The 23,527-nt window shown below is 38.0% G+C and overlaps 1 protein-coding gene across 1 annotated transcript in view; it reads left to right on the top strand.

The window, feature by feature from the left end:
* Positions 1–23,527, top strand: part of LOC127410870 (tyrosine-protein kinase receptor-like) — an 81,516-nt gene that overhangs the window by 31,029 nt on the left and 26,960 nt on the right. Inside the window, exons 5-16 of the mRNA XM_051646087.1 lie at positions 387–526; positions 699–845; positions 2,854–3,003; positions 5,819–5,919; positions 7,153–7,313; positions 8,253–8,347; positions 11,114–11,209; positions 11,381–11,555; positions 15,202–15,352; positions 16,332–16,463; positions 20,189–20,345; positions 22,219–22,401. Of these exons, the coding sequence (XP_051502047.1) occupies positions 387–526; positions 699–845; positions 2,854–3,003; positions 5,819–5,919; positions 7,153–7,313; positions 8,253–8,347; positions 11,114–11,209; positions 11,381–11,555; positions 15,202–15,352; positions 16,332–16,463; positions 20,189–20,345; positions 22,219–22,401 (1,688 nt within the window). The remainder of the gene's footprint in view (positions 1–386; positions 527–698; positions 846–2,853; positions 3,004–5,818; positions 5,920–7,152; positions 7,314–8,252; positions 8,348–11,113; positions 11,210–11,380; positions 11,556–15,201; positions 15,353–16,331; positions 16,464–20,188; positions 20,346–22,218; positions 22,402–23,527) is intronic.

The raw sequence follows: 23,527 nt of genomic DNA, 5'->3' as shown, positions 1-23,527 counted from the left end.
GAATATGAGTACCTCAAGGCCTTTGCAAAGTCTCTCTCAGCTTCTCTCTCTCTCTCAGTCATTTAACTAGATATGCTTCCAGTAAGCAAAGATTTGAACTAAAAGAATAGTTTAAAGAGACTTTGCCAAAAATGAAAATTCTGTCATCCTTTACTCACACTCATGTAGTTCCAAACAGTATGACTTTCTTTCTTCCATGGAAACAAAAGGCGCAATTTTGAGGAATGTATTTTATGTTTATCTTCATTTTGACTCATCGTTTGATCGACTGATAAGAGTTCAAAATTGGTTAAAATAGCAAAAATAACAGTTCTTTTTCTGAGATGATAATTGCGTAAGACTCGTTGAATGAATGCATTTAATGCATTTCTTTCTTTGCGGCCCAGGTCCCAATGGGAGGTGCTGGAGGCTCTAATTGGTCAGTTAGACGAGCCCTTCCAGGTGACAGTGCAGTACTCTTCCTGTAGCAGCCATGAAGTCGGAGTTCTGGCATTAGACTCACTGGAGCTGAAGGACTGTGTCATGGGTAAATGCTTTATTATCTATAATGATTGATTAAATCTTTAGAGAATATCTACTGTATGACTGTGATATGGAAACTATTTTATTTGCTTAATGCACTAAATCAATTCTTCTATCTTTATGCATGTGTGGAAATTCTGAACTAAATCTTTCTGATTTTCTCTGGTTTTACACAGGTGATGATGATTTAGATTTGGATTTGGGTCCAGAATGTGAAACATTCTCATCATTTCACTGTAATTTTGGAGGCTGTATAGAGAAAAGACGAGTGTGTGATTTTCATACTGACTGCCCACTAGGGGAGGATGAGGGATTAATATGCGGTTAGTAAAATGAAATATTATAAATATTTTATAAGCCTTGATGATGTGTAGTTTCTGTTTATCAGTCTATGAGTACAGTAATTGTAAACATATTACACTGGCCAAAATTATGCAGTCACCCAGCATGTCTATTTAGAATATTTACAATATGTGAAGCTTTTGTCTTTTAAAGATACAATAGGTAATGTGTTTGAACAATTTAAATGTAAAAGAACAGGCTGCATTGCACCTGTCCAACTTTCATCATTTGATTTATGATAATTGAAACATTTCTCTGAAAAGTAAGATTTGCAAGAACATTCTTGCCAATTTGCATTTCGTTGAGAGTGCACAATTAAAGAATGAAGAGCGTGACAGAGTGATATGAGAGGTGGCCATAGAGTAACTTGCTGGCTGTGTGTCACTCACATTAGCTGTATTAAAGCATAAGGCCATAATAAATGGTTAATCCTTTCACCGGAGGCATTGGATTAGCATATTTGCGCTGTCGAAGTTTTCCACTTAGTAAAGATGCAAGATTGATATTAATCAGTTAGTGTTTAAACTATGCATCGTTGGTAATTAGATGATTTCAATGAATGTGTATGTACAAAGAACTTTGTAGCTTTTAGCATTTGCCACACATCACTTATACAGTAATCCACTGAGGTGAGAACAACTGTCATATATCCCAGTGGTAAAGAAATGCCTCTATACTGCAATTAAATTTACAGGCAGTCTATTAAAAATGTATTAAAGATTTCTCTGGTTACATGCTCAGTCATGACATTATTCAGTATTTTTTGGAAAAATCAACTTAATTTAAGATATACAGCATTTATAACAGGGTTCACACGGCATTCTCATGAAAATTATCTCCCACAAAGTTTAAGCATATTAGCATGATCCATGCCATCCTAAAAAGTAGATAATTAATTTGTGCATTAGTTAAATCTGTCCTCCCCTCTCCACTCAACACCTGATGTCCTAAGAGCATTGGTTTACATTAGTTGGAGTCCTGTCACTTAGTTGTTTCTATTTGCAGGCAGTGTTAAGGTGTGTATTATTTTATATTTGTACCTAATTGAGCATTTAGACAAGTGAATAGGCTCAACATTGCTTAAGTTTATTCATCCCTCCTTTTAAACCGGGAATTAGTGTCCAATGAATGTTTTATTTTTCCTCATCTCCAGTCATTACCTCCTAAAATGATATGTAGTCCATTACAAATATGTATAAACACACCACAATAGAGCGCATGCTCACACAGAAATAATTGGTATTTCTAGTCAGAAATTAAATTACTGCTGTTGGATTCTTAAATGTTTGGGTTGTGGGCCCCTGGATAGTAATATTTGGAAAACAATTGACCTACCCCTGTTCCATATCACCGTAACTCTGTTTAGTTTATTGTTGGAAGTGAATACAATGGTGTGAACAGTATTATATATTGTGGTGTCTTTAGTAATGTAAAAGTAACCATGTTGTATTGCTTGAACACAGCCATGCAAATTGTGTTAAGAAAAATTGCTTAGGGTGTTTGCACTGTTATGTGATTTGCATATATTCCTTTAGTCATTTTGGTACTAAAACAATGCAGACAGCATGTGCAAATTAACAACACTATCAGTGAGTGCAATTAATTATTGGTTAATTCCCCCTCTGAAATTATATATATATATTTTGGTCATTTAGCAAAACAAACTACACCATGAAAAGTGTTAACAGACAGTTGTTACCTTAAGGAACTTTTCTTGCTGATTTAATCTTTAAAAGTGACTTGAATAAATAATAAATAATTTACATTTTTCCACAAGAAGCACATTTTTAGGTTACTTGGCAAAACATTTTTACAGTGTACACAATGTTGGGAAGGGAGGGAAAAAAATCGAAAATAACTTTTAAGGGAAATTGTAATCATGGCCAAGTCTGTTTTTTTTTTTGTTGTTTTTTTTTTTGACAAATATCAGCTGTATTCTGCACATTTTGATTGGTCAGATGTTTCATCATTTACTGAATCCCTTTGCAGATGCTTTACCCTTGGGTTCACAGTGTTCATTTGAGTCGGGCTCCTGTGGATGGTTGGTGTCTAATACACACTCCTCTTGGAGGCTAGTTAGTGGAGAACAGCTAAGTGAAAGCACTGATCTACAGGGCACAGCTTTGCAAAACACTCAAGGTAAATATGATGATAAAAAATAGTTTTATAATGTGCCATAATAAGCATGATAATTTCTGGTCTGTGGTCTGTCTGTCTCTTCCCCCTCTATATTCTCTCTGTCCAGAGACAAAAGTAGCTGTGACAGTTCAAGTAGACTGCATGGAATTTTTTTGCACAAACATTAAAAAACTTGAATTTCCTCAAGACTTGGGATGTCAACATTCATCATCTAAGTGAATCTCAGAATTTTGCATTAGTGTTTATACAACATTTGTACATTTATATACACAAGGATAAATCACATCAAAAAGTTTTACAGATCAGTTTAATTGGCTTAGAATTGTGTAAAAGCCCAATTAGAGAGGCAAAGTTATGCCACAAGCTGATGTGATTAAACGAGATTTCATCTAAAACTAATGTTTGCGTGACCTTAGATGCTATACTATCCCTGTTTGCTCTTATTGACGTTTTGGGGGGAAAGGCCCATCTGTAAAAAAAAGTAAATCCTTTAAATACTTTTCCGCATATCTCTAAAGACGCATAAATTGGAAACCAATGCTCCAGTTATGAATTCCGCTAAAATATATATTTTAATTCTGATTCCAAAATATTCGGTGAAGAAACTATTTGTGTGCTCTGCAAATGGCACCTGGGATTTTAAACTGGAAAAAGTCTGTAATGATTTAAGGGCTGCCGCAGAACACTGTTGTACCTCAGTATGTACTGTGGCTTAGTGTGATGTCTTAGTATTGCACAGCACAAGTTATCTCAGTTCAGTTTATTACATGTGTTGATTTCCAGCTCGTTAATCAAAATTATTCAAAGAAATTGACAGGATATTGTTTGTTTTGTGAAACTTAACATCTCATAAGTTAATAAATGAATAGTGCCTCATTTTAAAGCCTGAAAAGGACCCAAAACTATTGCAGTCCAATACTATATGTAGTACATTCAACCCACCAACCCCACCCATTTGAAAGCGGAGACTTTGTTTTACCAAAAAAAGAAAGAAAACACAAAACACAAAACTCAATATTTGTATTATTTGCTTAATTTCAAAGTTTTGTTAATAAATTCAGCAGGCTTATGCATCATGAATGTGAGACCAAACCTTGCGTTTCTTAAATTCAAGCAGATGGAGGGCTATATCTGGGGCCTATAAAATGAAAATGCGAAGACAGAAACTAACAATAAAAGTTGGATTGTTATTATATTTCAAAAATATTTCAAAAATAAATGAAAAGACCAATAATATTGCATATTTTGTCCCACTAAAATGCTCATTCTACATTACAGCATTGATGCTGGATTTGAGATTTGGAGATGATTTGAGGATTTGAGTTGGAGGTAGATGTAAATTTACTGGCATCAACAACAGTAAGGTTATCTGTAACATCTATAAAAAGTAAAATGTTAACACCAAATTTAAATAATTTAATGTGACTAAATTATTCTAACAGTGAGACTGAGTTGGAACTCCTTTCATCAGGCTCTTATTGATTCAAATGAGTCATCTCTTGGATTTTCTGAAGGCAAACAAAATCAATTATATTTTCTTACACACAAACAAAAATAGTGTATTTTGCGTTTGCCCTTATGAAAATGTAAATGTATTTATTTATTTATTTTGATAGTTTTAACAGTTGTATTTTATAACAAGGCCATAGTAAACACATGGAAGCATGGATCTTCTTCACTACCATGGTTGGATGTAACATGATTTCTATAAAACAAATTATGGCTTTTTTTTTTTATTACAAACAGCAGACCTACTCTAAACACATGTAAAAACAATAAATACAAAATATACATATTTATTAGTTGTAACAAAAATGTATTATATTCCCTCACTCCCCTAATGTAGCCTATGACAAACAGCTGAAGTAGTGATATGATAATATATATTATGAATCTATTTCTACCTAAAGTACAGTTAGTGTTACTACAGTAAATTCAAGGGTGGTCATTTAGAATTCTGTGCTGAATTCAAATGGTGTCCGAATCTCGCGCAATGATCGGAGATGCACGTTTAAAAGATCGAGACCGGTCTGTGAGTAAAAACGCACCTGCTTTGCGCTCCCGCAGCTCTGTCCATTGAGCCGTAACCACCTAAAGAGCCTTACAGGTGCATTAGCGGAGGTTGTGAATTCGCCTGTCTATTTGACGCTGCTAAACCAGATACTGCAGATGCGTTGCTAGACTTCAAAATCAGATGAACTGATCATAATGGAGTCTAGATAAACATTTGAATGCAAACAGGAACTTGACAATAGATCTGAATTACATGACTGATAAACGGCTCCGTTGTAACCTAATGCCCTCCTTTCTACTAATTTGCTCTCAGCACCCCCTGGCATGCTTTGAACACCCACTGGGGGGTGGTAACGCCCCGGTTGAGAACCCCTGTTCTACTGTATACTGTAACTCTCATGAACGTGCAACGGACACCAAGATTTTTACTGAAAAATGGCTTACATTTTGTGTTGTTTCTAATGCCTTCAGAAGAGTTGGAATATGATGAATGAGTTGCATGGACTACTTTTTATGATAATTTTGGGTCCTTTTTAAGCTTTAAAGTGAGTCACTATCAGCTGCCTATGTATTGAAAAGATGGACCACGATATTCATTGAAACTTTTCCTTTTTTGTTCCACAAAAGAAACAAAGTCATGTTTGTAATAAAATGAGGGTGAGTAATTATGACAGAATTTTCTTTTTTGGGTGAACTATTCCTTTAAATCTGTTCTTTAATTAGCCATCTGTTTAGTTTTTCCTTTGTAATCAGTACCACACAATATTTGAGCACTCTGTTGAGACCTCATTTCTCGCCTCAGGGCACTTCCTTTTCTTAAAGGTCAGAGTTCACGGTGATGAAAGTGAGGCATTGGTTCAAAGCCCAGCTCTCCCTTCAACTATATCCAATCAAGAATGTCAGGTGAGAGTTTATTACAGTCAAATAATTTTGAAGACTAGTAATGATGTGCCAGTGAGCAGCACACAAATTATTTTAAGTTCTGAATTTTATATAGCCTTGATCTTAAGGCCAAAGTATACTTGGGTTGTGTGCTTCGTGCACAGTATGCTTGATGCAAACTTCATCATCAGCATTTGATGATTTTCTCGACAGACAGACGCGGTCCTCGTCTGTGTGCATCTTCTGCGCATGCGCCTGCCATTGACTGTACTAAAAGAGTATCATAAAGCAGCTGTAGTGGGCATGTGTTGAACGCATTCATATTTGCTCACGGTCAGAAGTATACTTTGAAAGGCAACATGGTTGACCGGGTGCGAGCCAATCCGGAAAGGCAAAAAAAATAAAAAAAAATAAAAAAAAGACAAAGTATACCAGGGCCTTATACATTTACCAACAAGCTATATTAACTAGTTTTCTCATGATAATATTGCTGTTTACTGAAACAGTTAGCTATTTGCATGGACGTTTCATTATAATATATACTGTAGGTTCCTCCAAAATGAGTGTCTGTTTAAAAAGAATTTGCCTTCTGAGCACCTATGATTTTTATTTTAAAATCTTATTAAGAACTCTAATCTCATTCTTATGAGAAACTCCTTTGGAGAATAATATTTAAAAAGAAAATATGTGCACATTTGTACACTTTAATGATGTCAGATGCTAAGACAAGCAACATGTTCATGTTGCTCTAATGATAGAGCATGGAGCCAGGATAGAGCAAGATAGAGCAAGGTCACATGTTCCGTTTCAGAGGAAATGCATGTGAAAACTGCAACTGTAAAATGTAAAAAGTACCTTGATTGCATTGCGAGTCACTTTGGATAAAAATGTCTTCCAGTTGCATGAATGTAATGTAAATGTGTGAGATATCAATTGCAAGTCTGACAACAGCAAAATTAGATTGTGTTTTAATAATCTAGGCTTATTAATGAATATGAATTCACTTACTCTAACAGAGTGAATTTCCTGTTGTACAAAAATGTAAAATCTGTTATGGGAAAATTCACTTAATGAGCAGATTTTGTAAAGTTAATTATCCATGAAAAATGGGAACACATTGCATTTCTACAAATACTGTTGATTACACAGAAAACCCTTACACACAGTTTTTCTACATGCAAGAATAAGGTATTTTTCTGAGACATTTGGTCCTGTACAAAAAATTTATCAATTGCTGATTTTTTTTGTGGGTAGATGCAATTTTCCCTGTACCTGTATGGAGATTTCAACGGTACAGTTCTACTGTCAGTGGTAGAGAATGGATCTGCAGCACCTCAGCTTGTGTGGGAGAGATCTGGACACTGGAAAGATAACTGGCAAGATGTCACCCTGCAGATTACAGAGACCTTAAATGGGTGAGCTGATTGAATGGATGGATGGACAGATGGATGGGTGGAAGAATAGGTGGATGGATTAATTGATGGCTTGATGGATGGATAGGATAGGATAGGATAGGATGGATGGATGGATGGATGGATGGATGAATAGTTGAATGGATGATGGATGGATTTGTGGGTGGATGGATGAATAGGTGAATACATGGGTGGAATATGTGGATGGATGATGAATAGGAGAATGGATGGATGGGTGGATGGATGATTAATAGGAGAATGGATGGCTTGATGGATGGATGGATGGATGGATGAATAGATGAATGGATGGTGGATTGATTTGTGGGTGGAGAAATAGGTGATATATGTGGGTGGAGAAATAGGTGAGAGGTTTTATGGATGAATGGATGGATTGATGCATGAATAGGTGAATGCATAGGTTTGATTAATGATGGATAAATGGATAAATGGATGGATGGATGAATAGGTGAATGGATGGATGGCTGGATGGATGCATTAATAGGTGAATGCATAGATTTGATTAATGATATGGATAGATGGTTAAGTGAGCGAATGGATGGATGGATAAATAGGTGGATGGATGGATGAATAGGTGGATGGATGATGTATAGATGGATAAATAGGTGAATGGATGTATGAATATACAGGGGGATGGATGGTTTGGTGGGTTAATGGTGGATGGATAGATGAGTAGGTAAATGGGTGGATGGATAAATAGGTGGCTGGATGGATGGATGAGTGGATGGATGGATGCTTTTATTGATCCCCAAGTTTAGTCTACTTCGAATTATGCAAATAAGGAATTTTATTTCACATCATTGTTGCTTTTTAAGCTTTACTCCATTTGCCATTTTTTCCCATTTTAATGCATGGATTTACAAAAACAAATCCAATTTGATATTAGCTCATATTATAATAATTGGTCATTTGTTTTGACCACAGGTTCCATGTTAAAGTGCAGGCTTTCTGGAGTTCTGGTTCTATGGCTGACATTGCTCTGGATGACATTTCATTAAGTGCATCATGTTTTCACGCAGGTAACCTTTCTGTCTCACACTCACACATACAAACAAGTATGCATATACAGGACACTCACTTTTCCACTTTTGTACTGCTTTTAACATGGTTGTTAACTATTAAGTGCAGTTTTAATCAGGGACTAAAAACGGTTCAAGGATCGAAAATGAAAACTGAAAACTAACACAATTTTTAGCAGAACGTAACCAAAAACCAGAACAAAGTGATTTTCAATTGTTCCAGAGTGAAAACGTTATTTTTAAATGCTGGTAACCAGTTATAACTGGTTAATTTTGTTCCAGTAATTGTTTCATGAAACTTAAGGCCAAAGGTTTTATCATAGTAAATTTTTGGAACTACACCACTTCATGTTGCCCCAAAAAATTAAACATGTGCTTTGATCCTGAAGGAAACTGCTGGATCACACATTTCTTTGCCTAATTGCCCATTGTGGATGTCGCATTCTCTGAATGAAGAGCTTTTTGTCAGCTATGTATAATAACTACATACTAGGGTTGCACGGTAGACCGGTGCTACGGTAGTATCGCAATACTAAAGCTTCAAAATACTGCCGGTGCTACAGTATTTTTTTAAACAGTAGTACCATCAATATGGTAGTACTGTAAATTATGTTGCATGTGCGGTAGTAAATATTATTTTTGATAAAACCTTCATTTGAATCAGACCTATGTCTGCAATAACATTAAAAATATAGTCTTTTTTGTGCCGTGTCCTTTACGCAGTGCCCTTTAAGTGCGCAAAATGCTGTTTAGAATTTGCACCTTATATGGTATTATTTATTTTTCAGTGAGTGGTTTTCCCATGCTTCAGACACACACATCTGAATCCCAGCGGGTTAATTTGGCGGGTGTGTCTCCTAATGCATAATATGGATTTAAGTAAAACTTTGGAGAGTGAGATGCTTTTTACACAACACAATTCACATTGCGAGATTTGGAATTATTTTGAGTTTTGCCTGATGAAACCGGGAAAACCCATCTGTCGTGAATGTCGACAGATTTCAAGCCAAAGGGGGAAACACCAGCAACCTTATTAAACCCCTTCAGAAAAATCCCACTGCCTCTGCAGAATACACATGGGTTAGTGCCACTTCATTTAACCTAAATGTTTACATTTACAGATTTATTGTTTGTCTGAAAAATTCAGTTTCTCTTTTTTCCAAGTACAAATGCATGGTGGCGGTAACATCGCAAAGTTAGCACTTAAGATTAGATCATGTCCCTGAGCCGTGCGATCAAACCGGTGTGTGGGCGGGTTTGGGTGGTTTACGAGGACATTTTTTTAGGTTACAAACTGGTAATTACAAGGGTATTATGCTATAAATGTGGTTTATGAGGACATTTCTAGTGTCCCCATAATTCAAATCGCTTAAAAAAACATACTAAACTTTTTTTGAAAATGTAAAAATGCAGAAAGTTAGGTTTAGGGTTAGGGTTAGGGTTTTAGTTTGTTCTACCCGGTAACCTTTTGGAAAAGAGGCTGCAAAACTTCTGAACCAGAATGAAAAAAATACTGCTTTTGCTCAGAATGAACCAAAATGAAAAACATTACGTTTTTAGTCCCTGATTGCAAGGGCGTAGATTTGGTTGCAGTGTGAAGCATTTACATGTTTCCATTGATCATGGTATAAATATTGGGGGGGGGGGGGATCTACACCCCTGCCTGATTGTAATGGCCCGTCGCTAGTCCACAAGCATATTGAACCACTCAAACAGACAGAGAATTTCAAACAGGCTGAAACAGACAGAGAATTTAAAAGATGTGATACACGCACATGATGTCTAACAGCTGTCTCCAGTTACTGTAAAGGAGATGGTTTGCATAATGCTGTTGATGTAGACTCTGCTTGATTGGATCTGATGGTGGGAAAACTGATAAGAAAACCTCCCTTTTCGCTCTCCCATTCCGCAATTCCCATGATTCTCTTAAAAGCGGCAGTTATAGACTTTCTGCCAGCATAGTGCATACTGACATCTGTCGAGTGTGAGATGAGATGTAATACCATGAATTCTCAACTGCCTTTCTTTATTAGCTGTTCTAGTAACATTTAAAAGATCTGGTGAATATTTTATTGTTATTATGTTATTTTTTGCAATATCTGCTATATAACTTTCATGGATATACATGAAGTAATAATCTTTCTGTGTAGCAGCTGACCGCAGGAATTGGTGGGTCTGTTGATTGAAATTTGGGATTCCAATGAAAGTCGAGATTTCCTGACCCTGTTAACTTTCTTTCCTATAATCGATGATACAGTGAAATTCATGAGCCATCTGCTCACTAAATATCATGTCGCTGCTGGATATCTATCTTGTCCTCCTGTCCTTTGTTAAGTTGTCTTCTCTCACTCACCACCTTCATTTTCCACCATATTTATCTCTTATCCAATAACTCATCTTATCTACAAAGCCTTGGATCTAAAAGCTCTTATTCTCTCTTTGACCTGCATGTTCTTTTTTGTTGATCTTTGGTCCTTTAGAAATGTGGAAGAAAGAATGTTCATATAAAAGGTTCAAAATGTCGGAACTCTGGCCTAGCAGTTATTACACATATGGATACATTGAGCTGTGTTGCTCATCTGGGCGACAGAAGAAGGAATCTGACTTGAGACATTTCCTGATTCCCTTTTATCCACATTGTTCCTGCCAATAAAAATTACTAAATGGCTAACAATAAAATAAAAATGGTGCTGTTCAATCCCAGTACATTACACTTCCATTACGTTACTCTCCTTTGTCTTCTTTTTTCCACATCTGGTTTATCAGATCTAAATGAACTGCTTCATGAACAAAGACCTCATGATTTGGACTTTATCAGTGATTTGGATTTCTTCAGCCCTCTACCAGAACCCTCACCATCAGGTACAGTGTTTTACTATCATGGTCTGATAAAATGCTTCCATAATGAATTTTCTCTCCTGGATATTATAAAGACAGATGATTTAGTAGATCCATCTGTAGAACCATCAGTCATTTCACTCATTAGTTTTGAGGTATATGGTGTGGACAGAAACCAATTTCTTTTATTTTCAGAGGTGTCAATAATGACATGGTGGTTTACTTCCTGTGGAGCCAGTGGACCTCAAGGCCCTACTCAAGCCCAGTGTGACAGTGCTTACCGCAACACCAACGTCAGCGTGGTGATTGAGAAGGAGGGCCCTCTCAAGGGGGTTCAGATGTGGAGGGTCCCAGCTACCAACATGTACAAGTAAGTTCAGAAGAGTATTATTCTTTCCAAACGAGCAACTTAGACCAGCATGAACCAGCTAGTTAGTTATGGTTTTGTGCTGGTCTAGCTGTTGGACCTGCATAGCTGGTCTCTAGCACAACTTGGCATATGAAGCTGATCAACCAGCATGGTCTTTCTGGTGAGGCTGCTTGGCCGAAAAATTCTTGCTGGTTAAGCTTGCTTGTTGCAGAAGCCTGGTGGAGATCATCCAGTACTGGTGACCAGCATCAAAAACATATGCTGGTGACCAGTTATACAGTTGAAGTCAGAAGTTTACATACACCTTAGCCAAGTACATATAAACTCAGTTTTTCACAATTCCTGACATTTAATCGTAGAAAACGTTCCCTGTCTTAGGTCAGTCAGGATCACTACTTTATTTTAAGAATGAGAAATGTCAGAATAATAGTAGAGAGAATGATTTATTTCAGCTTTTATTTCTTTCATCACATTTCCAGTGGGTCAGAAGTTTGCATACACTTTGTTAGTATTTGATAGCATTGCCTTTAAATTGTCTGTGCTTGGGTCAAAACATTTTTAGTAGCCTTCCACAAGCTTCTCACATTAAGTTGCTAGAATTTTGGCCCATTCTTCAATACAGAACTGGTGTAACTGAGTCAGGTTTGTAGGCCTCCTTGCTCGCACAGACTTTTTCAGTTCTGCCCACAAATTTTCTATCGAATTGAGGTCAGGGCTTTGTGATGACCACTCCAATACCTTGATTTTGTTGTCCTTAAGCCATTTTGCCACAACTTTGGAGGTATGCTTGGGGTCATTGTCCATTTGGAAGACCCATTTGCGACCGAGCTTTAACTTCCTGGCTGATGTCTTGAGATGTTGCTTCAATATATCCACATAATTTTCCTTCCTTATGATGCCATCTATTTTGTGAAGTGCACCAGTCCCTCCTGCAGCAAAGCACCCCCACAACATGATACTGCCACCCCCATGTTTCACAGTCGGGATGGTGTTCTTCGGCTTACAAGCCTCACCCTTTTTCCTCCAAATATAACAATGGTCATTATGGCCAAACAGTTCGATTTTTGTTTCATCAGACCAGAGGACATTTCTCCAAAAAGTAAGATCTTTGTCCCCATGTGCACTTGCAAACTGTAGTCTGGCTTTTTTTATGGTGGTTTTGGAGCAGTGGCTTCTTACTTGCTGAGCAGCCTTTCAGGTTATGTCGATATAGGACTCGTTTTACTGTGGATATATATACTTGTCTACCTGTTGTTCTGGGATTGATTTTCACTTTTCGCACCAAACTACGTTTATCTCTAGGAGACAGAATGTGTCTTCTTCCTGAGCAATATGATGGCTGCATGGCCCATGGTGTTTATACTTGCGTACTTTTGTTTGTACAGATGAACGTGGTACCTTCAGACATTTGGAAATTGCTCCCAAGGATGAACCAGATTTGTGGAGGTCCACAATTTTTTTTCTGAGGTCTTGGCTGATTAATTTTCCCATGATGTCAAGCAAAGAGGCACTGAGTTTGAAGGAAGCCTTAAAATACATCCACAGGTACACCTCCAGTTCAGTACACCTCCTATCAGAAGCTAATTGGCTAATTGTCTAAAGGCTTGACATCATTTTCTGGAATTTTCCAAGCTGCTTAAAGGCACAGTTAACTTAGTGTATGTAAACTTCTGACCCACTGGAATTGTGATATAGTCAGTTAAAAGTGAAACAATCTGTCTGTAAACATTTGTTGGAAAAATTACTCAGATCATGCACAAAGTAGATGTCCTAAACGACTTTATTGAATTATATTTTGCTAATATGAAATCTGTGGAGTGGTTAAAAAAATTTGTTTTAATGACTTCAACCTAAGGGTATGTAAACTTTTAACTTTAACTGAACATGTTAAGCAGTTTAAGAAAGGCTTTCTTTGAGTACCAGAAATCTTTTATGAATCCAAACATAGTATGAATAATTTAGATGGATGACAGCTCACACTGATGTGTATATCATAACTTTCTTTTTAATGACTTCCCATCACCCTCTTGCTATCAATAAGTTGTAGCCAGTGTGCATTCGCAGAAAAGCAGAGTTTGTTTTTCAGAAATGTCAAGACAAGAGGTCTCTCTCTTTCTATAGCTCTCTCTTTTTGGCCCAGTTTACACCTGATAGTAACATCTGTTAAAAAACAAAACATCATTTTATATGAATAATTTGACAGATTGTTCTTTTTTTGTTCTTGTGGGATGGTCCCTTAGGGGGTGGTAGACTGGCACCCCACAGCTCATCACTTGGATAGTTATTTTCCTTTCAAAGACACATGTGAGCGGCAAAGTTTAAACCCTTCTTTTAGCTCAATGGATGATTGACAGGTGAGTAAGTGGCCCTTTGATATTGTCCAGGACCCATCTGACTACCTCTGAATGAGGTTTGAGTGATCAGATCAAAAAACATTTTAGAATCCATTTACACCTGTATTTAGTGCTGTCCACTTGACTGTCTTTCTGTTTTTTTCTTGTAGAAAAACAGCAAGAGGGATGACTCAATGGCTGTATGCATAGATAAATATCTTCCTGTACTACACTAAATCTGGCCCCTGTGTGGTGTAGCCTTTGAACTGATTTACAATGATTACAGAGGCTAGTCATGGGGGCTCATTAAAAACAACTCCAAAACTGTTTTCGAAAGAGAGACATGCAGGAGAGAAAAAATAGGTGAACATATGGCAGATAATCTATAAGATGAACATACTGTACATATAACTACAGTATGTTGTCTTACCATTCCATTTAGCATGACATAGTGGGCATGAAAAACAGAGATCCAGCCCAGGCTATTCCTCATTCTTTAACTGAATTATTTTATATTGTCCTTTTGTTTTGGTGCCCTGAGCACTGGCTGGTTTTCATAACAAAAGTTTTATTTCCCCGGAGACAGGAAGTTTTATCTTCCTTTCGTGATGTGAGGGAATTAAAGCCTTTACTTTTACAGCAGCATCTTTGTATGAAAGCTGAAATGTGTAATTTTTTTTTTTTATGCTAAATTTTTTTCTCCTATCCCACTTTAATATGCAGAGAAAGGTATAAGGAAGCCATTTGTAGGTTGAGTTCCATGAGAAGTGTAAACACGGTGACACTGTAGTGCTGTAAAGAACTGTCAGCCAGACATAACAATAACCGATGGCAAGAGTTTGGAGCAGGACTGTCTGTTTGCCGAGCCATGGCAGACAAGGGGATTGTTTTTCCATCATTTTGCAATTTCATTTGGCATTGCTGGTGGTGCATAAATTACATCCTTCGGCTTTAACTCATCTTAATCAGGATTTACTCAAGTATACAGTATATTCAGAATATTAAAGTGATTGTGTATTATATTATCAAGCCTAATGGTGATGACTTAGAGACACTTATGGGTCGCTTAATGTTTAAATGCTTAAAATGCAGTGTTGTTATGATGATAGGTATGATAAAATGGATAATTCCCTTTCAAATTAGACCACTGTGAGGCTTAGTTTATTTACTTTATTTAGTGTTTAATGTGAATATTTAAACTACGTTTATTTTATGCTCTTTTTACTGCTAATAGTATCTGGAGATGGCAGGTGCATCCTCTGTTTGTTAATTAAATGCCTAGAGAACACTGACAGAAGACACTAATTTTCCAGGATTTCTGCCTACGGAGCCGCAGGAGGCAAAGGAGCAAAGAACCATAACAGGCGTTCGCATGGTGTCATAATCACAGCTATCTTCCCACTGGAGAAAGGGGATATAATCTACATCCTAATTGGTCACCAAGGAGAAGACGCCTGTCCAGGGGTGAGTGATGAAATTCTTTAAAACGGGAAGTCAAGCCTGGCCATTCAGAATTGAATTGAGAATGCTTTTACATTTTGAATTTGAATTGAGGTAGCAAACAGAATGCAGAACATTAGTTTGAATTTGAATTTAGGGAAGTAGAATTCAGATGGAATGAAACTCAAAGAAATTCATTGAACAGTTGTGTAGTTTTTAATAATACATAACATTTGTTCCTATATGAATTCCCCTTCATCATGTTAATAACACATATTAACATTAACACATTATCATACACATATATGGGGTATTTCCAGAAATATTCGATAATATTAATTATCAATTTTTAAAATGCCACCTATAGAAATTTGTATTGAATTTATATAGAATATTTTGTTACATTTACAGTATTACATTTATTTAATTTATGGACCATGGCGGAAGAAGAGAACATTTCCCATAATGCTTTTGTTTATTGTTTATTAGCCTGGCATTAAATTATAAATACTATGTGAATTTATAAAATTGAACTAATATTATAAAATGAAAATAGAATTTATATTAAGTTATAAAATAAACAGTTCTGCAGTGGGGTTTCAAATATAGCTGCTGAAGGAGTAACAATAAATTTGGCATTTTTCTCTTTCTTACTGTCAAATTCCATCTCTATTTTTTTCCTCTTTTTAAAAGTCACGGAAACGTACTAGTGGATTTTTTTTGTTTTGCTGTTAGAGCAAATGGGAATGCAAAAATAATATTTGCTGTGGTGTCCCATTCACCACTATAGAAGTTTACCCCGCTATAGTTTACTTCCACATTCCCAAACAGGAAATGTGAAAAGGGTTCTTTCAAATTCCAGTTCAACAACCTGTGCGGCATAGCCAATTTCGTTTAAATTCAAATTCACAAACTGAAAAGGAGACAATTCTTAAATTCAGAATTTTGCCCCACCAATATATTACTCTCTCTCTATCTGTGTGTTTTGTTCATATGTATACAGAGGAACCCCCTGACCCATAACATCTGTCTGGGCGAGTCTTCTGTGATTGAAGATGGTTTTGACATTGATGGTTCAGCTTTGGAGTGGGCAGGGGGTGGAGGTGGTGGTGGGGGAGCCACATACATCTATCGGGTAAGATATTTATTTTTTTTCCTCTGTTGTCTTCTCAAAGACATCTTTAACCCTCAGGGGTCGATGGACGCACCGGTGCATCCTGCTGGATTTTTTCCTCATAACAGCAGAAACAACTTAAAATACATCATTAGAAACTTTAAAGGGTCTACTTTTGTGTACACTCACAATGTCGACAAAACCTTGTGCTTTTCTTAAAAAAAAAGAAAATAACCAGGGTGCGCTTTCAGCCGTCTCTGTTTCTGCAAACATCTTTCTGAAACACGTCACAAAAATGAACTGACACTTAACAAATATTTATCACACAAACATGAAACATATGTCTAAAGAAAGCTTAAAATGTCTACTTTTAAATAAAACAATTCAAATTTAAAACAAATATTCTCCTGCAATGTAATCTGTATGAAACAAAGTGATGTACAGTTCCTCCTGGCTCAGCGAATTATCCCTAATGTGATCACACCCATGCGCAGAGGGCGCTATTCATACGGTAATGTGCTGAGGTGATCAATGCAAATTGTAAATGTCCCCGAGGCAAGTTATTATTTTATATAGAGTAATGTTTGGAATGAGGTCACGAGAGCTGGCTCTAAGTGCGGCTAAAAGAGTTTAATGAAATGAATTAAACAAAAGTACAAACTAACGGGGTAAACACAGGAACAAAAGAAACATACACGAAGGGCACTGGTCATACAGGAGGTCAAAACACATAACTGACCAAGAACAAGCAAACAACAGGGCATTATATACACAATGGATAATGACTTAATGGAAGGCAGGTGAAAAAAAAAAACCAAGGACAGCTGGCAGTGATGAGGGCAGGGAATTATGGGAAATGTAGTCCGGGAGGAACAGATGACAGGAGGAACAGAAGGCAAACAGTGAATCATGACAGAACCACCCCTCTAATGGGTGGCTCCTGAAGCCCAAGGAAGGATGGTCAGGAAGGCAGGGCCAAGATGGAGCCAGAGACCAAGGATAGCAGAGAAGAACAGGCGGAAGGCCAGGAGACCAGAGCAGATCGGGCGGACAGACATGAGACCAGGGAGACCAGAGCAGATCAGGTGGATGGCCTAGAGACCAGAGCAGATCAGGCGGGCCACCAGTAGACCAAGGAGGCCAGAGCAGATCAGGCGGACGGCCAGGAGACCCAGAAGACCAAAGCAGATCAGGTGGACGGCCAGGAGACCAGAGCAGATCAGGCGGACAGCCAAGAGACCCAGAAGACCAGAGTAGATCAGATGAATGGCCAGGAGACCAGAGTATATCAGGTGGACGGCCAGGAATCCACCTCAGGGTAGGGACTGGATCAGGAGGCCTGGTTGGCAGCCACAGGGCTGAAACAGGGTCAGGAGGCCTGGGTGGCAACCACAGGGTAGAAACTGGAGCCATGGAAGACTCAGAGGTTAAAGCCTTGGTAGGCGGAGCCATAGGAGTCTCGAGGAGGGAAGCTGTGGCAGGTGGATCCGTAGGGGGATCGAGGGGCGAAGCCATGGAATGCAGAGCCATGGCAGGCAGAGCCGTGGGAGGCTTGAGGGGCGAAGCCGTGGAAGGCGGAGCCGTAGGAGGCTCGAGGGACGAAACCGTGGAAGGCGGAGCCGTGGGAGGCTCGAGGGACGAAGCCGTGGAAGGCGGAGCCGTGGGAGGCTCGAGGGACGAAGCCGTGGAAGGCGGAGCCGTGGGAGGCTCGAGGCTAAGAGTCAAGGATGACTGGACAATGACCTCAGTGGTCGTGAACATGAGCAGAGTCTCGAGAGCAATCTCTGTGGCTGTGGGTGTAGACAGAGCCTTGGGTACGACCTCTGTGGTCGTGGGCATGGACTGATATTCGGGAAGACCTCTTTGGTCGTGGGCATGGACAGTCTCGGGAATGACCTCTGTGGTCATGAACATGGGCAGAGACTCGGAGACGACCTCCGTGGTCACGTACATGGGCTGAGACTTGGAAACGAAAGCCTTTCTCCTCCTCCGGGAGGCCGAAGTTGGCAACGCAGGCTCTGGGACGGACGAGGTTGGCAACGCTGGCTCTGGGACGGACGAGGTTGGCAACGCTGGCTCTGGGACGGACGAGGCTTCCAGCTCATTGGCCGTGACAGGTGTGGGCGTTGGCTCGTTGGCTGTGGCAGGCCTGGGCGTCGACTTGTTGGCCGTGGCAGGCGTGGGCACTGACAATTTGTGGGGAAGAGTCTTTGTGGCCCTACGCACTGATATAAATGGCGGATAATTCAACTTGGAGACAAGGGCCGTGAAGGGCTTCGAGACCGGGGCTGCGGAATGCTTGGAGCAATGAGTCACGGAAGTCCGGACTGTGACATGGCGTGGAGCTGACTCAGATGTGGCTGTGACATGGCGTGGAGAGGACTCAGGCTTGGAAGGCTCGGAAGCCGGGATCGGGACAGAGAGAGGAGGATCCTCAGAAGCGAACGTTTCCTGGGTTAACCTCACATACTCCCTCCAAGTGTGGTCTCCTGTCTCTGGCAAATCCCACCACCGGTGAGCTAATAGTCCAATCCGGTAGATCGACTTAAGATGGGAGTCCACAAATCCAGAGAAGCTGGCAATGGCATTGAAACAAAGGGAGTATTCCCTTATGGGCAAATCCTCCCGGCTCAACTGGAAGAACATTGCCGCTAGATCCATTTGTGTGGTCAGTTGTTCTGTAATGTTAGGAATGAGGTCACGAGAGCTGGATCTAAGTGCAGCTAAAAGAGTTTAATGAAATGAATTAAACAAAGTACAAAATAACGTGGGTAAACACAGGAACAAAAGAAACATCCACGATGGGAAAACACAGGAACAAAGGAAACATACACGCAGGGCACTGGTCATACACAGGAGGTCAAAACACATAACAACTGACCAAGAACAAGCAAACAACAGGGCATTATATACACAGTGGATAATGACTTAATGGAAGACAGGTGAAAACAATCAAGGACAGCTGGCAGTGATGAGGGCAGGGATTTATGGGAAATGTAGTCCGGGAGGAACAGATGACAGGGGAGAAACACAAGGCAAACAACAGTGAATCATATATATATATATAATATTTTAAAATGCAATTTATTTCTGTGATATAAAGCTGAATTTTCAGCATTATTTCTCCAGTCTTCAATGTCATGTTGAAAACAGTTGTGTTAAATTTTTTTCAGGATTCTTTGATGAATAGAAAGTTCAAAATAACAGCATTTATCTGAAATAGAAAGCTTTTGTAACATTATACACTACCGTTCGAAAGTTTGGGGTAAGTAAGAATTTTTTTATTTTTTTATTTTTTTGGAAAGAAATTAATACTTTTATTCAGCAAGGATGCATTATATTGATCAAAAGTGACAGTAAAGACATTTGTAATGTTACAAAAGCTTTCTATTTCAGATAAATGCTGTTATTTTGACATTTCTATTCATTAAAGAATCCTGAAATTTTTTTTATATATTGTGTATATGCCCTATATGCCCCAACTGAAAAAAGCACAAATGTCAAGGCATTTCAAAACTTCTCCAGGGCCCAAAACACCCTCAGACCCCAGAGGGTTAAGCATGTTAATCACAGTCTTGTGAGCCCCCTTAAGGAGAGCCATGTGGAAAGCACTTGTCTGATAGTGTCTGTCTAGACGAGCATTTTTGAGACATCCTGAAATAATTTAAAGTTGGAACACAGATGGAAGAGAGTGCTTAAATTGAATTATAAAAAGTGACTGTATTTTTGGGTATGTTTGGGGGCAGATGGAGAATGGAGAACCAGTTCCTTTACTGATTGCAGCTGGTGGTGGAGGGAAGGCCTATCTGGAGGACCCTGAAATCAGCCTGGACCAGATTTTCCTAGAACAGTATGAGAATGACACTGCAGCCTCTGGTGTCAATGGCAAATCAGGAGCAGCAGGTCTCTTTTAAGCATACCTCATTCCAATATAAGTTTAGAAATGATATCATTCTACCAATGACAAAGAAGCTAATTATTTCATTTTTTTCTGACACCAAATGACACCAAAACTCTGTAAAAGTTAAAAGACAAAACCCAGCTGTAAACCATTCTGGTCAAGCAAAGTGGCCTTTCAACTGAATTTTCAAAACTTAGTGTAGTTTCAACTTAAATGATAGTATAATGTATTACTGATGTCTCTGAAAAAATGTATTAAACTATAGATAACCCCTGTGTGCTAAGAAATTTTTGTTTTTTTATATGTTAATCTTAAAAAATTATGAATATTATAAGTGAGAAAATAAAAAAAGCATAGCCCTAACAGTCAAAGTTATGCTCAGCTGTATCAAAATGTTTCACTTGCTGTATTTAATTAGGCAGATGCTATTTGCACCCTGGTGCAAATAATGGTAGATACTAATTGCACCCTGGTGCAAATAGTTTCATATACTATTTGCACCCATTTTTAAATACTAACATACAGTATGGGCATCACTGCAGTGTTTATTGTGTTTATTTAGAGACGCACAGACACACTACATTAACTTTTACCGCTAAACCTAACCCTCACCATACCGTTGAAAAAATAACCTTGGTTTTACTACAGAAAACATGGTTTCACATGGGAACGAGTGTGATCGACAGACTCTGACAAACCCTTCCCTGCACTTCCCGACATTCACCGTGACCAAATCACTGCGATGAAATAAATTATATTCATTTTTATCTATTATTTTAAGTAGTATTAAAGGAAATATTAAGTGGAAACAGGAAATCGGTTAGGAAAAAGTGGGACTAAATGCGGATTGGAACCGTGGTCGCTAGGACAACAGTACACATTCACAGACCGTCTTTACACCGCACACCACTGCAGTGACATCTGTTGTGTAGTTTGTTGTATATTCCTGTGGTTTCGCCAGACTATTGGGGTGCATTTTACACTGGGGTGCAAATAGACACTCCGATTTAATTATGCCTTACTCTTTGCTTAACAATATGTAACCTGGTCCATCATTTTGAGTCACTTTGACCCAGAAACACATTTTGAGTTGTATGCTTTAAAGTAAAAGGTAAAATCTCAGCTAACATTTAAATTATTATATCTCAGCAAAGGTTTAGAGTAGAAACATAAATTAGTTATATCATTAGAAGGCTAAAACTTTCCTTTTTATTTTAGTGCATGAAGCTCAAAATATTTTTCTGGGTCAAAGTGACTCAAAATGATGGAACAACATATATATGTATATATACAATAAAACATTTTATGTATGATACCCTGGCCTCATTTAAAAGCAAGTTCTGTGAATCACCAATATACAAGGGTCAGTGGTTGGTCTTTGTCACTGGTTGTTTATTGTGATTTGAAATTGTTTTCTTTGAATGCTAACAATTATGCTGTGGTGTAGATTTGGATGTAGGTCAACTATTATTCCCCCAAACCAGCTTATCCCACATTTGTGTATGTTTTATTGGGATTTCTAATTGCATTAGCTACCAACCAGATAAAAAATTAAAAAAAAAAAAGATCTTGCTGCTCTTTCAGTTTAACCATCAGGATTGCATTATCTTGTGACAATCCTCTAAATTATGAAGGTTGTTTTGTGGGTTAGGTGTCTGGGAAATGCTTTATATGCTAAGTGGTTATATGAAAGCAGTTCTGAGCTCTCTCAGCTTTAAAGAAAAATTTGTCCACCAATAATAATAATATTCTTAAGAATTATCTTCAAACTTACTGAACATTTCTTCCTCAGACCGAAGGAATTTGTTAGTGGAACTTTTTTAGACTAACATCTTTATTGTGTTTGTTTGTATTTGTGTATGTGTGTGTGTTTAGGTGGAGGAGGTGGATGGAGCGACTCATCCTCTCTCCCCCAAGCAGGGAAATCTCTGGTTGAAGGAGGGCAGGGAGGCTCATCCTGTCCTCTGGCTCTGTCTAAGCTTGGATGGGCTACATTTGGGGGTTTTGGAGGAGGAGGGGGTGCTTGCACTGCTGGAGGGGGTGGAGGAGGATACAGAGGTGAATGTTAAAAACACTTGAACAGACAGCAGCCCCAAATAGTATTTGGGCACTTAAGCTACAATTAAAAGTATGTACTGTATGTCTTTGCATTATATAACAAAATATCAAACCAAACCACATGTATTGTAATGAAATATATCACAAACACACTTATCAATCAAAACATTTTCAAGTTTCAAATGATAAAACAATGGATATACTTTTCAAACTTAAAAAAAAATGAATGTGGATACTTTCTGGTACCTGTGTGAACTTAAAGGAATATTCTGGGTTCAATACAAGTTAAGCTCAATCGACAGCATTTGTGGCATAATGTTGATTACCTCAAAAATTTATTTCAACTCGTCCATCCTTTTTTTTTTATTAAAAAAAAAAAAAAAAAGCAAAATCGAGGTTACAGTGAGGCACTTACAATGGAAGTGAATGGGGCCAATTTTTGGAGGGTTTAAACATAGAATTGTGAAGCTTATAGTTTTTAAAAAAGCACTTGCATTAATTCTTCTGTTAAAACTCATGTATTATTTGAGCTGTAAATTGGTTTAAATCATAATTTTTATAGTCGTTTAAGGGTTTGTTGATATTACATCGTCAAGGTAACGAAGTTGTAAAATTGGCAATAACTTTACACAGAAAGGTTAGTAAGTGATTTTATCACACTAAAATCATGTTTACACGCATATTCTTTATGTCTTGTGGCTATAATTTTGAAACAGTGAATATTTTAACATTCAAAAATTGGCCACCTTCACTTCCATTGTTAGTGCCTCATCAGATCCAAGATTTTGAATTTCTATTAAGAAAAGGAGGAGCAAGTCAAAATTAATTTTTGTGGTAATCAATATTATGCAACAAATGCTGTTGACTGAGCTTAACTTGTACTGAACTCGGAATATTGCTTTAAGGGCTACTTACTTCAAACACCCACTAAAATTGACCAATTGCAGCAAAATTTTAATTGCAAAATTATAGCAAAGTATGGAAAAATTGGCTTAGAACAGTAAAGTTAGTTATGAGAAAGGATCTAGCATCATTTATTTGCTGATATTTCTTGGTTTGATATTTTAGTATTCAACGCTATAAAATTCATACCTTTTTAAATTTAACTTAAACTTTCTTGGGGCCA

Source organism: Myxocyprinus asiaticus, chromosome 20 (genome assembly GCF_019703515.2).
Source record: "Myxocyprinus asiaticus isolate MX2 ecotype Aquarium Trade chromosome 20, UBuf_Myxa_2, whole genome shotgun sequence".
Classification (NCBI taxonomy): Eukaryota; Metazoa; Chordata; class Actinopteri; order Cypriniformes; family Catostomidae; genus Myxocyprinus; species Myxocyprinus asiaticus.
This window is presented reverse-complemented; position numbering and strand designations above follow the sequence as displayed.